Below are 15,258 nucleotides of genomic sequence, written 5' to 3'. Positions count from 1 at the left end.
ACAAATAACAACCTCGAAGATCATGCGTAGGTGAACAACCTCCAGAGGAGAAAAGATAAACAAAGAGAAGCCTGTGTTTCAGTGTTTGTTTATACGATGGATTAAAAGACACGAAACTAGAGATAACATGCGCTCTCCTGCTCTCCCTAGAGTAGTTTCTCTGACGTGAAACACTGCTTCTTCTTTCTTTCTTTTTTCTATAGAAATGAGCATATTTGCCACTTTAGATGCTGCTACATTTACCGTCAGAATTGACAGACTTGAATTGTTGAAGGAAGATACGAAAAAATTTCCATGTATTGGAAATTGTAAAACCGAGCTAGTTCGACGCCTTCTCCTTCTCTGGTAAATGTAATACCAGAGAGGGAGAAAGATCGAAACTGATCTTTACTTTTGGAATTTGGATAAAGGAGTATTATCTTAACAACCAACATTCCCCTATCAATGTATTTATCAGATTTTAGCAGTCCTAGTATGATACTCGATGTGCTGATATGGCCACCCCTGTCAACTACCTATCGACTGGAGAAAGAGTAGCTGTGTGCTCACACCTCAGTGGTTTCAAATCCTGAATTGCCTCATGCCAAAATCATCAGAGAGCAATCACCTGCCATGGAAAGTTTACCAACCTCATCCACCCCAACCAAGTTGCCACGTTATATGTGACAGGATGGTCAACAAACCAATGATTTTTATTTAAAAAAGAAAGCAAAGCAATGATTCATTCTTGAAACTAGGAACAGAAAGAGCTGTATAAAATATAAATGGCTAATGGCTTGCTCTAAAATGGGATCAGGGACCCACCCACGAGCTCAAAGCCCTCTTCTTCACCCACAGGGAGTATCCTCTCTTTTTTTATTTGATCTTGCACCTTCATCAAGCTATTCTTTCTGCCTTGATTTATCTTCTGGTAAACTTCATTTCCATTCGTTCAGCAAATACCGGAAATTAATGTAGTATTTCAGCTACACTTGGATCTTTTTTAGTCAGATTTGGTTCAATTTGAACCCTTAGGCAACCGTGATTCTTGAGCATTGTTTTATTCTTAGATTTTTAGCCGACCCTTGGGTAGTTCCACGAAATTTATCCCCTCTATTCCTTGGATTATCTATCTGCACAGAGGGTAAGGGAATTCATTCAATAAAGCATGAATTGCTTGAACTGTGCATGGGCAGTTCAATGGCATCAGATTACTGGAAAAGTAGATGCTGAATTACACATTGCTAACACAAAAGAAGCCCTTCTACGGCCATGCGATAAATTGATCAATGAAGGAAAAATTACCACATATATAATAGTTCAAGGCTGCCTCTGAGAACTCCAAAATAAGAACTCAGAGACTGCAAATCTCAGTTTGTCAGGCGGAGTCAATGATTAGAGAATTTTGTAATTGGTGGAAGCCCAAATGGCACAAAAAAAAGGGGAAATACCCCCACGGAAAAGCCAAAAAGAAATAAACTTCTTGACCACCCTCAAGCTTTAGAGTTCATTGTGAAGTCCACACAGGTTTGGCAGCTGCATTCGGAGAACCTGCAGATATTGCACCCAAAACAAACACAAGAAGTACACCCTTTGCAGGAGGGAGAACGCGAGCATCCTCGGTACACTTTCCTACTAGCTCGTTCTTCTTCAGTATCACAAGTGATTCTGTTAAAAGGAGGTACAGTGAAATAGGTTTATATCCATGTTAAACATCTGGAAAGAAAAGACTTTTTGATAGATCAAAACAGTGATAAGAAACCATCATTAAGTAAGAAGCCTGGGCAAAAATGTCAAATCAAATACATAGTGCGTCTTAGATTGTAATCTGTTAACATCCAAATCTGAACTGAATCCAAACCTAAAAATTCAGATTGCATCAGTTCAGGGTCTTACAGGGCTTATAGTGCCAAAACCAAAATCTTCATACGTTCTCTAAACTGAAAAGAGTACAGAAACTCAGATACAAGTTGAGATAAATAAACATCTTAACACACATCTCCAGTTGAATCTTTTACATCAGCAACCAACGAAGGAAAAAGTCTTGCTTTTTGTAGACTCCGAATTTTGATAGAGAAACAAGAGAAGCTCAACGCTTCCCTTCTAATTTTGCATTAATCTACACCACATGATGAGAAGCATTGGACCTTTCTCAAAGGTACTTAGTTGATATTGTGCAGTCGAACCAGTTTGTCTCTGTTTTAGCCTTCTTTTTTGTGTTTCATATTTGCATGCTAGTTAAATTTCAAACAAAATTTTGTCATGCTAGTTCAGTTATTCTATTTGTGCAATAAAAAAAAAGGTCTCTGTTAGTGCCCGCATAAATCGAGTCTAATGGATGATCAACATCTAGAACATTCTTATGAGACTAGAAAAAAATCTATTGCATTATTCACATGAACATTGAGGTCTCATGATAGTAACAAACGGCAAAAAATTATAAATATATGAAGAAAAACAATTCAGCAAGGAAGATGAAAATCATATTGCAGAGTAGAATCTGAAAGCTTCACAAAGCATAGGTTTTTTTACAAGATTCAAGAGAAAGCTTACTTGTCATATGACAAATTGGAGCAATTCCAATTATGTTCAAGTAGAGCATCATGATAGACCCGACATTCCTCTTTACTTCTGAGCCGGAACCTTCTCTCTTTGTTACAGATTGTACACCGTATAAACTCATCATGATGAGATGGCCGTGCACAGTGGGACTTGTGGGATCCATTATTGTTTTTCAATGCTTGATTGTAGTACTTAAGCAGAACAGTTTTTGAAAGGGACACTTTTTCACCTTTAAGAATAATCCAAACATTGTTCTTCCATTTTCTAGCACCTTCTCGCTCTGAATGCTTCTCAAATGCTGCTGGGCTTAACTTATCTGGCCATCATAGTCATAAATTGCCAATCAGTAAACAAATTAAAAGAACCGTAGCATAAGAAAATGGAGATTTTCACCAAGAAAACAAAGAATGCAACTGTAAAAGTGTATCCAGAAGTTGATCTGTCCTTTAACTTGTAAATTATATAAATAACTTAAAAACACAATCTCTAGAAAACATAAGAAGGCTGACAATCCTTATTGTTGGTCTCCAATATGTGCACTAACTGGCAGTCCCTTTGTAAAAGGTCCTTCTTCAAAGAAGAGAAGCTTGGAGTGTTCACTTTTGCCTTGAGAAATGTGAACCTTAGGGAGTAAAGAAACAGATAATAAATGAGGAATGACTGGAAACAATCAGCATTGAATGTAAGATGCTCCAAGCAATCGATTACCTTTGATTACATTACAAGATCCACACCAAATGAAAGCAACTGATTGTTTGATGGTGTAGCCCATAGTCAAAGTTCTGCACTAATCACTAGAATAGGCATACCTAAAATAAGAGTTGTTATAACAAGAATGTTTAATCGCCTTTGAAGTTATTCTCAGAGTAACTCAATTACAGTTTTCTGTGACAAACTTCATTGTCAAAATTCTTCCATAGAAGTAAATTATTGTTGTGCTAATTTGCTGAACTAATTAAGTTTTATTCTGTTTTCTGCTTCCTGTTACTGAGACCCATCATAGTCAGTCTGCTAATAAAAATCTAAAACTAGCTTCCTGTATCAAAGCACGAAGAAACAGCTATTCTTTGGCCAATATACAATATAAATACAGAGTAAACAGCAACTCCAAAACCAACACATGCCATACATTCTATACATGGCAAAAGAGCAGTAAACAGAGCTATACCCAAGAGAAATCTTATAAGCTAGTCAAAAACAAAAAACATAAACAAAAAAAGAAAAAAGAAGACGAAAAGAAAAGAAAAAACCTCTTAGACCCAACTATTAGTATAAGACAACAGCCTAAAAATAGATCTTTTAAAATTGCATATAACCACTTATATATCTGGATCCATTATTCGAATTAGTTTAACAGATGTTTCCTGAAACCACCATTGCTTGTTAGATGACCACTAAGTATCCTCACTTCCAAACATCTATAGTACAAAGTCAAACACCAGGGTTATCCTGCTAAATACCACTCAGATATTCACAATTCAAAGTCCGAGCCTTCATAATAATATATGTTTCAAAACTACATCAAATAGTGCCTTCCCCGATTGCCCAGCTTTCAACCGAGACAAGCAAATGAATCATCCCAAGCCTACTGCAAAATCATTTTCATGTACATCTCACTCCACCATATCCACCATGTTCTGAAGAGAAAGAAGCATCACCACGAAAATACAAACAAGGAACAAAATAAAAATCGTCATCATCATCATCATCAAAGCCTTGTCCCATCGTGTTGGGCTAGGCTACATGAATCATCCTTCACCATCCTGCTTCTGACAAGTCTTGCTTCACCACTTCCCTTCATGTCATTTGAGTATCAGGGTCGGACGCTTTCAAGAATAGCGAGCGAGCTACAAATATCAGGTTGCAAGAACAAAAAAGGCAATGCTTCACTTGCGCAAATTGACATCCAGATGGCTATATATATTTAGGCCAGATATTGTAGCGTAACGGGAGCATTACTACTAAACAAGCAAAGCCAGTGGATGTATTCAAGTAAAACAAAACCTTGCATGAACGCAGACCTGAGCACTGCAAAGCAAAACAAAGCAAAGCAAAACAGAAAAACATGCAAAGTGAAGACAGAAGAAAGAAATTCAAACAAAGAAACAAGGAATACTGCTAACCTTCCTTACAACCAGGAGTGCACTCACAACTGATCTCAAGATCACCTGACGCGAAAACCCTAAGCCTTCCTACGGCATCTCCATACCTTTGACTGGTACAGCCGCATGTAACTTCAATATGGTCTCCTCCTGTTTTCAGCCCACTCATCTCATTCAAGTCCTCATCGCCAAACAAAGAAGCTGCATTTTTCTCCGCACTACTTGCCATGTCTCACCAAAAGCCGACGCAAGTTTAAAAGATCAAAAAAATTTCAAGCTGCTTTTATGAGAAAACCCATCAATGAAACCTCATCGAACACTTTGTGGGTGGCATTGATCGGCGAACGTGAAGAAACATGAGTTGGCTTGCCTTCTACGAACTTTCTTGAGAAACAGAAGAAAACCAACACAGCAGCCAAATTCTATGCTTCAAAAACCTTGTAAGGGACGAAAAAGCTTCCCAAAACGTTAAAAATGTTAATCTTACGCAGACAATAGGAGAGGCCTCCAGAAAAGACACTGTCAAGCCAATCAAATAAGCCTCAGTCCTGAGAAATCTGGCGTAGAAGCGTGCAGAGGACTAAAAAATTTGAACAGAGACTTTTGCAGGAAGACCAAAACGCTATGTTTTCATCAATCGTCACCACTGTCCTCCGGTCTCCCTCTACACAGCCTCAGAGAGAAAATGAACGAGCACACACGCAAGAAACTTCACCTCCTGATGAATCTGGTAGGAAAAATATAGAAAACAGATCGACCTTGGTTTTTTTATTTTCGAAAACATAAAAAACAGCGCCCGTTCAACACCCACGCTCTCTCTAAAACCAATAAAAACGCATCACTGAAAACTCAGTTCCCCTGATAAATCTTGCGGAGAAAACGTAAAAAAAAAAAAAAAAAGAGAATCCAACTGGGTTAGCGAATAGGCAACCCTTCTCACGAGTCCAATAAAAAAACCCACTGAAACCCATCAAAGGAACCTCCTACTGAGCGCCATTCCCCGAGTCTCACTCCGAGAAATCTGTTGGAGAACCGTGAAAAAGTTGAAGCGACGGGAGAAGGGTCTCTGCGAAAACTGAAACCCCCCAGGAAAATCTTAAAGCAACCAAAACAAAAAGGAAAAAGAAAAAAGACCGATTTTTAAATGACTTCCGAGCTGGACAAAATAATACTGACAAATGTCGCGCCACAATGGCCTCTTTGCATGACAACTGACATGAAATTTTTTCAACTCTCATGCTGGGGAAAACTCCTCTCATGAGAAGCAAAGCCGAGGTTTTTCAATAACCGTACTCCTTTTTGCTATTTATATTCGCGACTCTAGCTTTTTCCTTATTCTATGGCTTTCCTCTCTGGAATCAAACTTGGATTTTGAGCCATACCAAAAGCTCTCAAAAGTCCACCACGCCTACCCTGACCTGAATTTTGAGAGCTCAGAAGAGTTCATCTCGTACACCCTTGTGGGTTTATAGGCATCAGACACAATTTCGCAAGCTTGTGGATCCTTTGCTCATGGTGTCTCCCACGTACGAGACATCTCAACCACAGTGTTAATTGCGCGGTTATACACTCGTATATGCGACATCTGTGGCCGTCATTAACAGTAAAAGCATCCTCTCATCTACAGAACCCATTTACATGCACTCCACTTTGACCTGTTGATTTGTAAAAAAAATCCATTCAATGACCATCAGTTGTTCGCTCCAACTTTCCAATTCGAGTTTTTCCGCTTTCAATAACCTCTTTCTACTTCTACAGTTCTCACCTCTGAAGATGTAGCATGTAGCTATAGATATATAGACCCTTCGAAGGGTTTGAAGGATTTTTTGAGTTTTCCTTGTTTGATTGTTTATGGAATCTTTCACGTAAATAACTGTGTAGCAGATCCCTTCCTGCTTAATTAATAAATGCGGTCAGGACGTAGTGGGCACAGTATTTTCACTTGCGGTTTTCATTCACCTATGAACTGGTAAAAGCAGACCTCAGTTTAACTGAGTTAGCATTTGTAGTCCCAGAACAGTTTCAGGTTCACTATATTTTTTAGTGGTCAGAAGATAGAGCCATGGACGTTCTGCAAGACAAGACCCCCACATTTTATTTTCTTTCGTCTCATTCCGAGTGCCTGAAAGTTAATTCTGAAAGCTTTTACAGCTGTGATCTGACCTGAGATGATCTTTAACAGACATTTCAACATAAGCAAATGTTAACTTATGATTGCTTCTCCTTCGGTGGTAAAAACAAACAAATAATAAGTTATTCAAGGTCGCCTTTTTGAATGACGTTGCTTGAGGACACCCTTATGCACAATAAATACCAAAAGATCCAATGACAGCCGAAAGAAAGCAAAGGGTGGAAAGCCTCGAAGGAGATGACACTTTCGGGACCACGAAGGTGGCTTCAACTGGGTGGCTGAGTTCGATCTATCTTCAATGGCGATTACTGGGTATTTACAAGCAGCTTTCCGAGGAGGTTAACCAACTCCGATTTACTACTTCTAGTAAAAAGGTTAAATGGGTTGACTTGACTATTTAATCAAGAAGAAGATGAACCTGCCATTCCATTAATAACTCTTTGGACCGAGATTGAATGAAAGGGTACACGGATGAAGATGATTTGTCGACCGTATCAGAGTAACAGTTCGATCTCGACTAAGCGACGGGTTTTCGGCCAATGACTTGATCTTCGTTTTTCCGTTGGCTCATTACTCAGATGCATATGCAAGGTTGTTGTAACAACCAATAATGCATTAAAAATCCGACTTAGTGAAGGAAATCGAGGAGGCGAGTTAATGAATATAACATAAACGAACCACCAAATTGACTCGTTATTGCAATTGGGAGGTCGTCTTCTTCAATGGAAAAAAAAAAAAAAAACTTACATGAACTGCGAGACCGAAGCAAGACACAGAAGACTAACAAATAATAACCCACGAAACCAGAAAAAGAAGAAAGTTTATTCAAATACGTCTTCCTTTCGGACGTGCACGGGATAAGGGTAATTATGATCTGTACCCCGAAGCAAGCCTGTGTCTGTATCTAAAACAGTTGGGTTGAGCAGCTTTCCAAGTAGTTAAGATGAAAAAACAGAGCTCTGCAAGAAACGGAAACTCAGCAAGCCGTTTCCAATGCTAGGAACTGGCAATGGCGTCACGTAAAAATCTCTTCCGAGTTGCAAGATTTCAGTTTGATAGCCGTTTCGTATGATTAATTGCTGCATGAACCATGATGCACCTAATTCTTGCCATTGAAGTGGGGAATTATGATCTGTTTGGACTTTGGGGAAGGGAGTTAGAATTGACGAGAAAACGGATTAACGTGACATATGCCGTGTTCGAAGCCTAGACGCAGCGTGCAAGCAAGGAGCAATGGCAGGATCAGGATGGCTTGGATTGATTCGTGGGAAAATCAATCAGTCGCGTCCGACAATGAAATCTTTTTAAGTACGAATCCTTGGCTGGCTTCATTGAACACCATTCATGGTCCCGAGTCTGCCAAGCTTTTAATTGTTAGCGATATCGTATTAGGCTATAGCTTCTTAGTTGTGACATAGTTCCCACATATTTGTAGGGAATTTTCAAATGTTTGTATTATTTTATATTTATATTTACTTTTTGTATATAAACTTTTTCTAATGGGATCATGTGCCCAATTTCATGAACAAAGATTGCTACCATATTTAAAAGTTCATGCAATTTTTAAATATATTTTAAATAATTAACTTTTAATTATAGCCATAAGTTTTTGCTTTTTTTTTATATATCAACTTAGATGTCATATTCGTAAATTGGATTAATTATTTTATAGTACCCTTATAATATGTATATAATTAAATTTAATCAAAGTTATATGAACATCTACACTATAAAAACTGAAAAATATTATTAAGTTTTAAGATTTTTTTTTTAATAATTTGGATATTAATTCATGCATTCAGTATAAGTGTCCATGCAATGTGACAATATCTAAGTAGGAATATATACTCTCATCTTTGTGTAATAAAAAATTATACTTAATCTTGTTGAATTTATTAAGTATAAATAAATGAATTTAAATATATCCAATAATAATGATATATTCAATCTATTTTTTTATGATTTTTTTATTAATAATATTTTTATTTATAATAACAAGTTTTAAGATTGATTAATTAATTTATTTCGATTAACAGCTAGTAACTTATCTTAATTATTCAATAGATTTAAATAATAAGTTTATATTTGGAAATATGAAAGCGCTCAGTTTTCATAAAAGTCTTCACCATTTTATTTTAATTACAGCTCCAAACCGCGGCAAACTTTTCTCTCTTCTTTCGCGCCATTTCATTGATTCGATCAGTTCCCGCGAGAACTATCCACATTAGACGCCAATGACGTCTGACGTGCGCGTATGCCACCGCTTTTCCTACACAATGGCTGCCTTCGAAGGCTTCCTCGAATCCGCTTCCTCTTCGACTAACCTCCCGAATCGCGGTTGTCCTCCTTGATGTCATTGTACCGGAGGTTAGATTTTTTCTGATGATCTCTAACCCTAAACTCATTGTTGCTGAAACATGTTAACACTGTGCGCTCTTGAGGGAACTCCCTCGGTTTGTCTGTCTTTATGTCAATTTCGGAGCGTACTTCATGTTAATAGCTCGTAACTCCGTCTAGTTAGTGAAAATTTAGGACCTTATTGTTTGATGCTTGACCTTCACGTGGTTCTCTTTTACTAAAGCGAGTTGTTTGTTTGTTTGTTCTATAATCCTTAACCCAGAAGCTGGTTTACTTTGTATGTTTTATTCCATACACTGAACTGTTGCATGAGTTGTGTATCCCGAATTCCTCCTAGTTTTAGCTACGCTTGGCAGGATAAATGCTCATCTCCTACGTCTCACTTGGTTAAGAGGAACTATAAAAAAATGCAACGTTGTGTGCCACTTCGCCTTATGCTAAAAAGAGGAATTTCAAATAAACGATTGCCATATAAGTGTATGCGATGTTTGCTATCTGGTCCACTTAAGCCTTTTGTATCATATCCAGGTCGCTGAAGCAGTTGAATCACTATACATTGAGTTTAAGAGGCAGCGATATTTGGTGGCTCATCATACTTCTCGTGTTCTTAAAGCGTATTGGAATGCATTGGGTGGTTGTCATTTATGTGGTAGATTTATTTCTGCATACTCTTAACATGCAAAAGTCCTTCATATCTCTTGTTAGATTACAGACAAAGGTGATTAACTTTTTGGATTCAAGCTTCACTGATGACATTGATCATAATTTTCTACGGCATTTGGTGGCTTTACAGGTTATGGTCATGATGAAGCCGGGGGGCGTGAAGCACAGAATCAAGCATTGGCAGAAAATCAAGGCTTAATCTGCTTATGGTTCATTCACAGGTAAATTTTAACTCTTAATATGTGATATTCTATGTTTGCTTGTAAATTCAAATTAGTCCTTGTGTAGGTGGTATTCTCTTTGAATTTTAGATATACGGTTGTGTTAACTGACTTTGAGCTTCCATCTTTCTGTTGCAGTGTTTTTCTGGTACTCATGCAATTACGTGCGCCTTATTTGCTCTATTAAGACCTGGGGATGAAGTATCTTATCCTTCAATCTGTTCCTTAACATCTGTTTGCAAATAATTATGCAGTCTTTGCATTTGTAATTATTGACTAGCTCATTCATCTCTATAATGTTGTTTAGACTGATTGTCGGCTCTTAGCAGTTGTTGGTGCTCCTTATGATACATTAGAAGAAGTTATTGGAATGAGAGATTGTAATGGGCTTGGATCTCTTAAAGATTTTGAAGTGACATACAGAGAACTTTCTGTAAGCTACTGTGTTGACAGATTACATTGAGTTAGCTTTTGGTGTTTGTAGATAAAACTTTTTTAAACATAATCTACTTTTTTTAGCAGTTTGTGTTTTGAAGTTCATTGTTAATGTTGTTCTCTTCCAGCTTGCTAAAGATGGTGGGGTTAACTGGGACGAACTTGCTTGTGCCTTGAGGCCCCAAACAGTGGTCATGTGGGTATTCATGGTGTTGCAGTTTGAGCACAAAGAGATTGAGAAGGCACTAAAGATGATAAATGCAAGTACTTTATACATGATTTAGGTTTGTTTAGTTAAGAAAACTCCCATGGATTTTATATACTTCTTTGCTCTTTGAGAGCCGATAAGAAGTTTTTGTGATTATAAGCCATGAAGGTGAAAAGAACTAAAGTAATGGAAGCGATTATCAGGCTGCATGGAATAAAACATAGAGACGGGACACTAAAGAAAATAAGCAATGGTGATTGACTACTATTAGTAATGTAATCGGAAACTCAACTGACCTCTTAACAGAGCTTATAGAGCTCTTCAATTTCCTCCCTTAGATTGAAGCTTATTCAGGTGGCTTCTGCCTTTTTCTTACTTCATGTACTTGCACCAAGAGTCATTTCTTGGTTGAGATTAGATAAACTGAAATCCTCATGGAAAAGAGACTCAAGTAATAAGAGCTTGCACCTTAACTTTTCTAGTGTCTATCACAGCTCAATAGCTTAAGGTATAATCCATACCTGGAGCTTGTAAGACCATCCTGCCACCTGCTTTGTCACTGGATCACATGCAAAAAGTTAAATTTAGTGGCTGAGGGAGAGGGAATCTGTTGTGCTAGTTGAGAGAGAGCACTTGCTTAGCATTTCCTAAATTTTGTTGGTGGTGCCTTTTAGTACAAAGATCTTAGAAGACAACAAGTTAGTACCTATCTAATGTTCTAAAGTTTTTTCTATTAAAAGCTGATTACTGTATATTTTTTTAATGCTCATTACTGTGCCCTGGTCAGATTCTACATAAGATTATAACTACAAAAGCCTTCTGTAAGTGTTCACTTTAAGGGGGGTGGACATGGAGAGCATGGAGTTACAGATGCAGGAAAGTGCCGTGAAATTCTCAATAAATCTATAAAATGGTTATGCGCAAAAGGCAAAGCTAGGTAAGCAGTAGGTGATCCCCTGATCATATCTGCATATGGCATGAAGATTTTAACATCACTCACATAATTAGGTAGAGATCAGTCATTGACTCGGGAAGGGGTTCCCGGCAGCATCTAGTTGTTGGAACCTTACTTCGCCTTTCAGCTTTCTCTCTTTCTGTTTGTTTCTTGCCTTTTTTGTGGTATTTTCTCACCCTTGGTAAATTTCTTTGCAAAGTCCATTTTCTCATTGTTATCTAAAACAAAAAAAAAAGGTTGAGGCCAGTTAACATCTTGCAATGAGTCATCTAGAGGATTTTGAGAAAATGAGCAGTCTCACATCCTTATTTACCTGTTGTGAGCTTATAGATGCCAAAGCCACCATGTGCTTTAAGAGTGCAAATGTCTTCCTCTGAACTGGGAATATATCTTAATGCACCAGAGTTTGTATTTTCTTGTGAACTTTAACTTGGACTACATCAGTAACGGATCATTTTTGTTTCATCATGTAGTACATAAAGGTCTATCAGTCTTTGTTTGGTTTTCTCTGAATTTATTTATCTACATTTCCTTTGATTATGTAATACACTTGATTGCAAGGTCTAGAATCTAGGCTGACATATATCCAGTTGTTTGTGTTGTCTGAGATTGGTTAAGTGTGGATACTTTACACACTGTTTTCTAGTCACAATGAGATCCTCTCCCCCCACCCCCCCCTAAATTTATTTGGTTTCTACCTGAGAGATGTTTCATCTTGGAAACTAATCAAGTTTGCACTGTTGCATTGCTCCTGGAAAATCTGTCAGACTTGGGCCAGTGAACAAGTCAGATTTTTTTTTTTTTTGAGTCTTGATTACATATTCACACTACGCCCAATACCCCCAGTGAAAGTTGAGCTCAAGGCTTTACACTAAATTCCTCACCATGTGGCCAACTAGCCAAATGCCTAATCCACAAACATACCATTAATGCACAAGTCAGAACTTATACGTAATTTAATTGATTTAAAAATGTTTTTTTTTTCTGAGCACAAGATACCAAAATTAACATAATCTGACCTACCAAGCATATTTTGTTTCTAACTTAGTCTTGCATGCAAATGAGCAGAGGCAAAATCCAGGTTGTTATGTCATGGTGGATAACTGCTATGGCAAGTTTGTGCAGTTCATGGAACCATCCATCGTAGTATGCGACACTAAACCATTGGTGGATAAGTTCTTAAGAATTTGCACGGAGAAAAATAAACAACCAATTCGTGGATAAGTTCTTTATAATTTGCATGGAGAAAAATAAACACTGGACTAATGAACTCAATTGTGAATTCTTTCATATAGTGTCTATATGATCAAATGGTTGGAAACAAAATTTGCATTGTTTCTTCTGTTTCCTTTTTGTGGAAGGCATGACAGAATCCTGTTATGATGTTTGCTAGGGGGCAGACTTGTTTGCTAGAAGTTTTATTAAGAATCCAGGAGGAACCATTGCACCTTCTGGTGGATATGTTGCTGGAAGGGATAGGTGGGTCAAGGCTGCTGCAGCCTAATTGTCTGCTCCAGGTCTAGGAGTTGAGTGTGGTTCCACTCCTGGTCATGTTATGGGAGCTCTTTTCCAGGGGCTTTTCCTGTTGCCGCAAAAAGTCTGGACAAGCAATCAATGTGGTGATAACATTCTCATAATGGCATTATTAATTTCATTCCTGCAACTTATCCTGATTATGACCAGAGCTTGCCATCTGTCTTTCTAGGGAAGCTTTCTTATTGCAGAAGTCATGGCATCTAAGGGGTTTAATGTGCGGCCACTTCCTAGAGTTTCCAGTCATGATACAGTTCAGGTGTGTTCTAAGTTCTTGTTTCGGTAATTCAAAGAATCTTTTATCTTCCTTCTATCGTGTGTGGTCTTTGTGTTTCTTTGCTTGGATGTTGCTGTTTGGCATTCCGGGTTCTAGTTTAATTGTAAAGGATTCTGTGAGGGTTTCAATTTTCACACCATGGTTCTGTGAGATTTGAGGAAATGGAAGTTATAAAATACTCAATGAAGTTCGTTTAACATAAATTACTTAATTAAATTGCAATCAAAGTCCAACTGAGTCTGTCTGTGGATTCTTGAAGAGATTGTTATGTGCTTGTTTGTGGGGTTTCCGAATTTGAATGCAACAGGTGAGTGGATTTTTGAGTAACTGACCAAAAATAAAGATATTTGACCTTGATATTAGTTTCTCAGCTTTTTTGAATTAGTGGCTGAGTGATATACAATGGGTAAGGACATTTCAAAATGTTTTAGCAGTAAAAAATGCTTGTGGCTTTGCAGCAGAAAGTGGTGTTTTCTCTTGCTTTATTTACTTTATTTGGTACTTCTACTGCCAATGTTTTTGTTTCTGACAGTCGATGTAGTCATTTGATAAGTACATCCAATTTTTATGTTTGTTTTCCTGGAAGTATGGAGCACATAGGAGAGTTGTCCTTCGTAATACAAGTGAACTATTACCTTTGAGTGGCTCCCTTGGTCTTCTCTCTTCTCCAGAGAGGGAGAACAATGGTGTTATTGAGCGTGGTTGATGATATATGACTGGTAATATCTTGTTATGACACAGGTGGTCTTTGCTCGTGGGACCTTTATTGATGGAAGTATAAGTGAGCTATCATGTGATGGACCCTTAAGGAAGCCCTATTCAGTGTTCCGCCAGGTGTGATAACCTATTAGTGCATATCAGAAAATTTAAGATCATACTGTAGGAATTATCTAGGAATTCATCCTTCTTTTTATCTTGTCGAGTCTTTCCTCTGAAGCTTAACATTCCTTGTTAAATAACTCGATGCAGGGGGGGAGGGGTGTACTCAAAAGGACTCAGTGGGCTGTTGTTTTAGGAGAGGTTCTAAAAACAATATCGATAGCAGCAAGCTAGTTTACTAAAACAGTCGTGCTGCTGTTTGAGGTCCATCATGGAACCTGTATTTTTTCCATCCGTCTAGAAGATTCAGCTGAGAAATGGTTGATCTTTTGATCCTGGTAAATATGGATCATCTATATTCTTGGTAAGGAATTTATACCATTCGAATAAAATCATATTAAGAAGCTTTGAATTGTGTAGCTGATGAGATGGTGCCAAATTTATGAAATCATTACTGGGTTGCCTAATTTTTGTTTAGACGTCACATTTAGAACTAGCTCCTGTTCTTGTAGTTTGGCTGAAGTGTTATGATCAAAGAGGCTGCAATGCACGCAATGAGGCTTTAGACTTGGAAAGAGTGACATGAGATGTGAGATTTTGTCTTCTGTCATATGCTAAGCTTGAAAGAACAGTGTAGGACACGGGATTGTCTTTCTATTTACAATGAGTTAACTCAGCAAATTAGATAGAAGGCTAGTAGCCTTTGCATGGATAATCAACTGACACAGGTTTAGCTGATAAAATCCAGATTGCTTGGCCGGAGCCCATGGCCTGGCGCTTGTACTGATCCTTCCGATGGTAGTTCTACAGCGAATGGTTGATCCATGCGAAGAAGCCATACGTTTTTTGCCCACAGTTGGGATGAGCCCAGTGCCCACTGCGTGACTCACCTAGCAGCAGAGTTGCAGCAGGCGATCCATTCAACCCTGAGCTAACAGGGAAATGACAGGAAGTTGGTAATCTATGCTTTTTGCCTACTCCACTCCAGGTCTCTTTATATCTGTGTCCCGACTCA

The 15,258-nt window shown here is 38.0% G+C and overlaps 3 protein-coding genes across 4 annotated transcripts; 2 read left to right on the top strand and 1 right to left on the bottom strand.

The window, feature by feature from the left end:
- Nucleotides 1-1,230: 1,230 nt before the first annotated feature.
- Nucleotides 1,231-5,920, bottom strand: LOC137942637 (protein ULTRAPETALA 1-like). Its single transcript, XM_068788362.1, has 3 exons — nt 4,665-5,920; nt 2,533-2,857; nt 1,231-1,647 (listed from the first exon to the last, which is right to left on the bottom strand). Exons 1-3 carry the CDS (start codon nt 4,870-4,872, stop codon nt 1,473-1,475), a joined length of 708 nt encoding a protein of 235 aa, XP_068644463.1. The 5' UTR covers nt 4,873-5,920; the 3' UTR covers nt 1,231-1,472.
- Nucleotides 5,921-6,968: 1,048 nt separating this feature from the next.
- LOC137943209 (uncharacterized) lies at nt 6,969-10,735 on the top strand. The gene is made up of 6 exons (XM_068788901.1): nt 6,969-7,148; nt 9,661-9,781; nt 9,926-10,016; nt 10,155-10,164; nt 10,324-10,449; nt 10,580-10,735. The coding sequence occupies exons 1-6, from the start codon at nt 6,969-6,971 to the stop codon at nt 10,733-10,735; spliced, it is 684 nt and encodes a 227-aa protein (XP_068645002.1).
- LOC137938525 (uncharacterized) lies at nt 8,992-14,656 on the top strand. 2 transcript variants are annotated; one of them, XM_068783480.1, is made up of 10 exons: nt 8,992-9,141; nt 9,661-9,781; nt 9,926-10,016; nt 10,155-10,449; nt 10,580-10,735; nt 11,447-11,596; nt 13,008-13,233; nt 13,320-13,406; nt 14,166-14,258; nt 14,394-14,656. In XM_068783480.1, the coding sequence occupies exons 7-10, from the start codon at nt 13,165-13,167 to the stop codon at nt 14,475-14,477; spliced, it is 333 nt and encodes a 110-aa protein (XP_068639581.1). In that variant the 5' UTR covers nt 8,992-9,141; nt 9,661-9,781; nt 9,926-10,016; nt 10,155-10,449; nt 10,580-10,735; nt 11,447-11,596; nt 13,008-13,164; the 3' UTR covers nt 14,478-14,656. The 2 variants fall into 2 exon arrangements, with proteins under 2 accessions (XP_068639581.1, XP_068639588.1); XM_068783487.1 differs by lacking the exon at nt 9,661-9,781.
- The last annotated feature ends 602 nt before the right edge of the window (nt 14,657-15,258 follow it).

This window comes from Aristolochia californica, unplaced genomic scaffold, assembly GCF_029961685.1.
Source record: "Aristolochia californica isolate CCGP_79_NKW_82.1479 unplaced genomic scaffold, dmAriCali1.0.hap1 SCAF_10, whole genome shotgun sequence".
In the NCBI taxonomy this organism is placed as follows: domain Eukaryota; kingdom Viridiplantae; phylum Streptophyta; class Magnoliopsida; order Piperales; family Aristolochiaceae; genus Aristolochia; species Aristolochia californica.
Note: the sequence above shows the minus strand (reverse complement) of the source record. Positions and strands in the feature narration are given on the sequence as shown.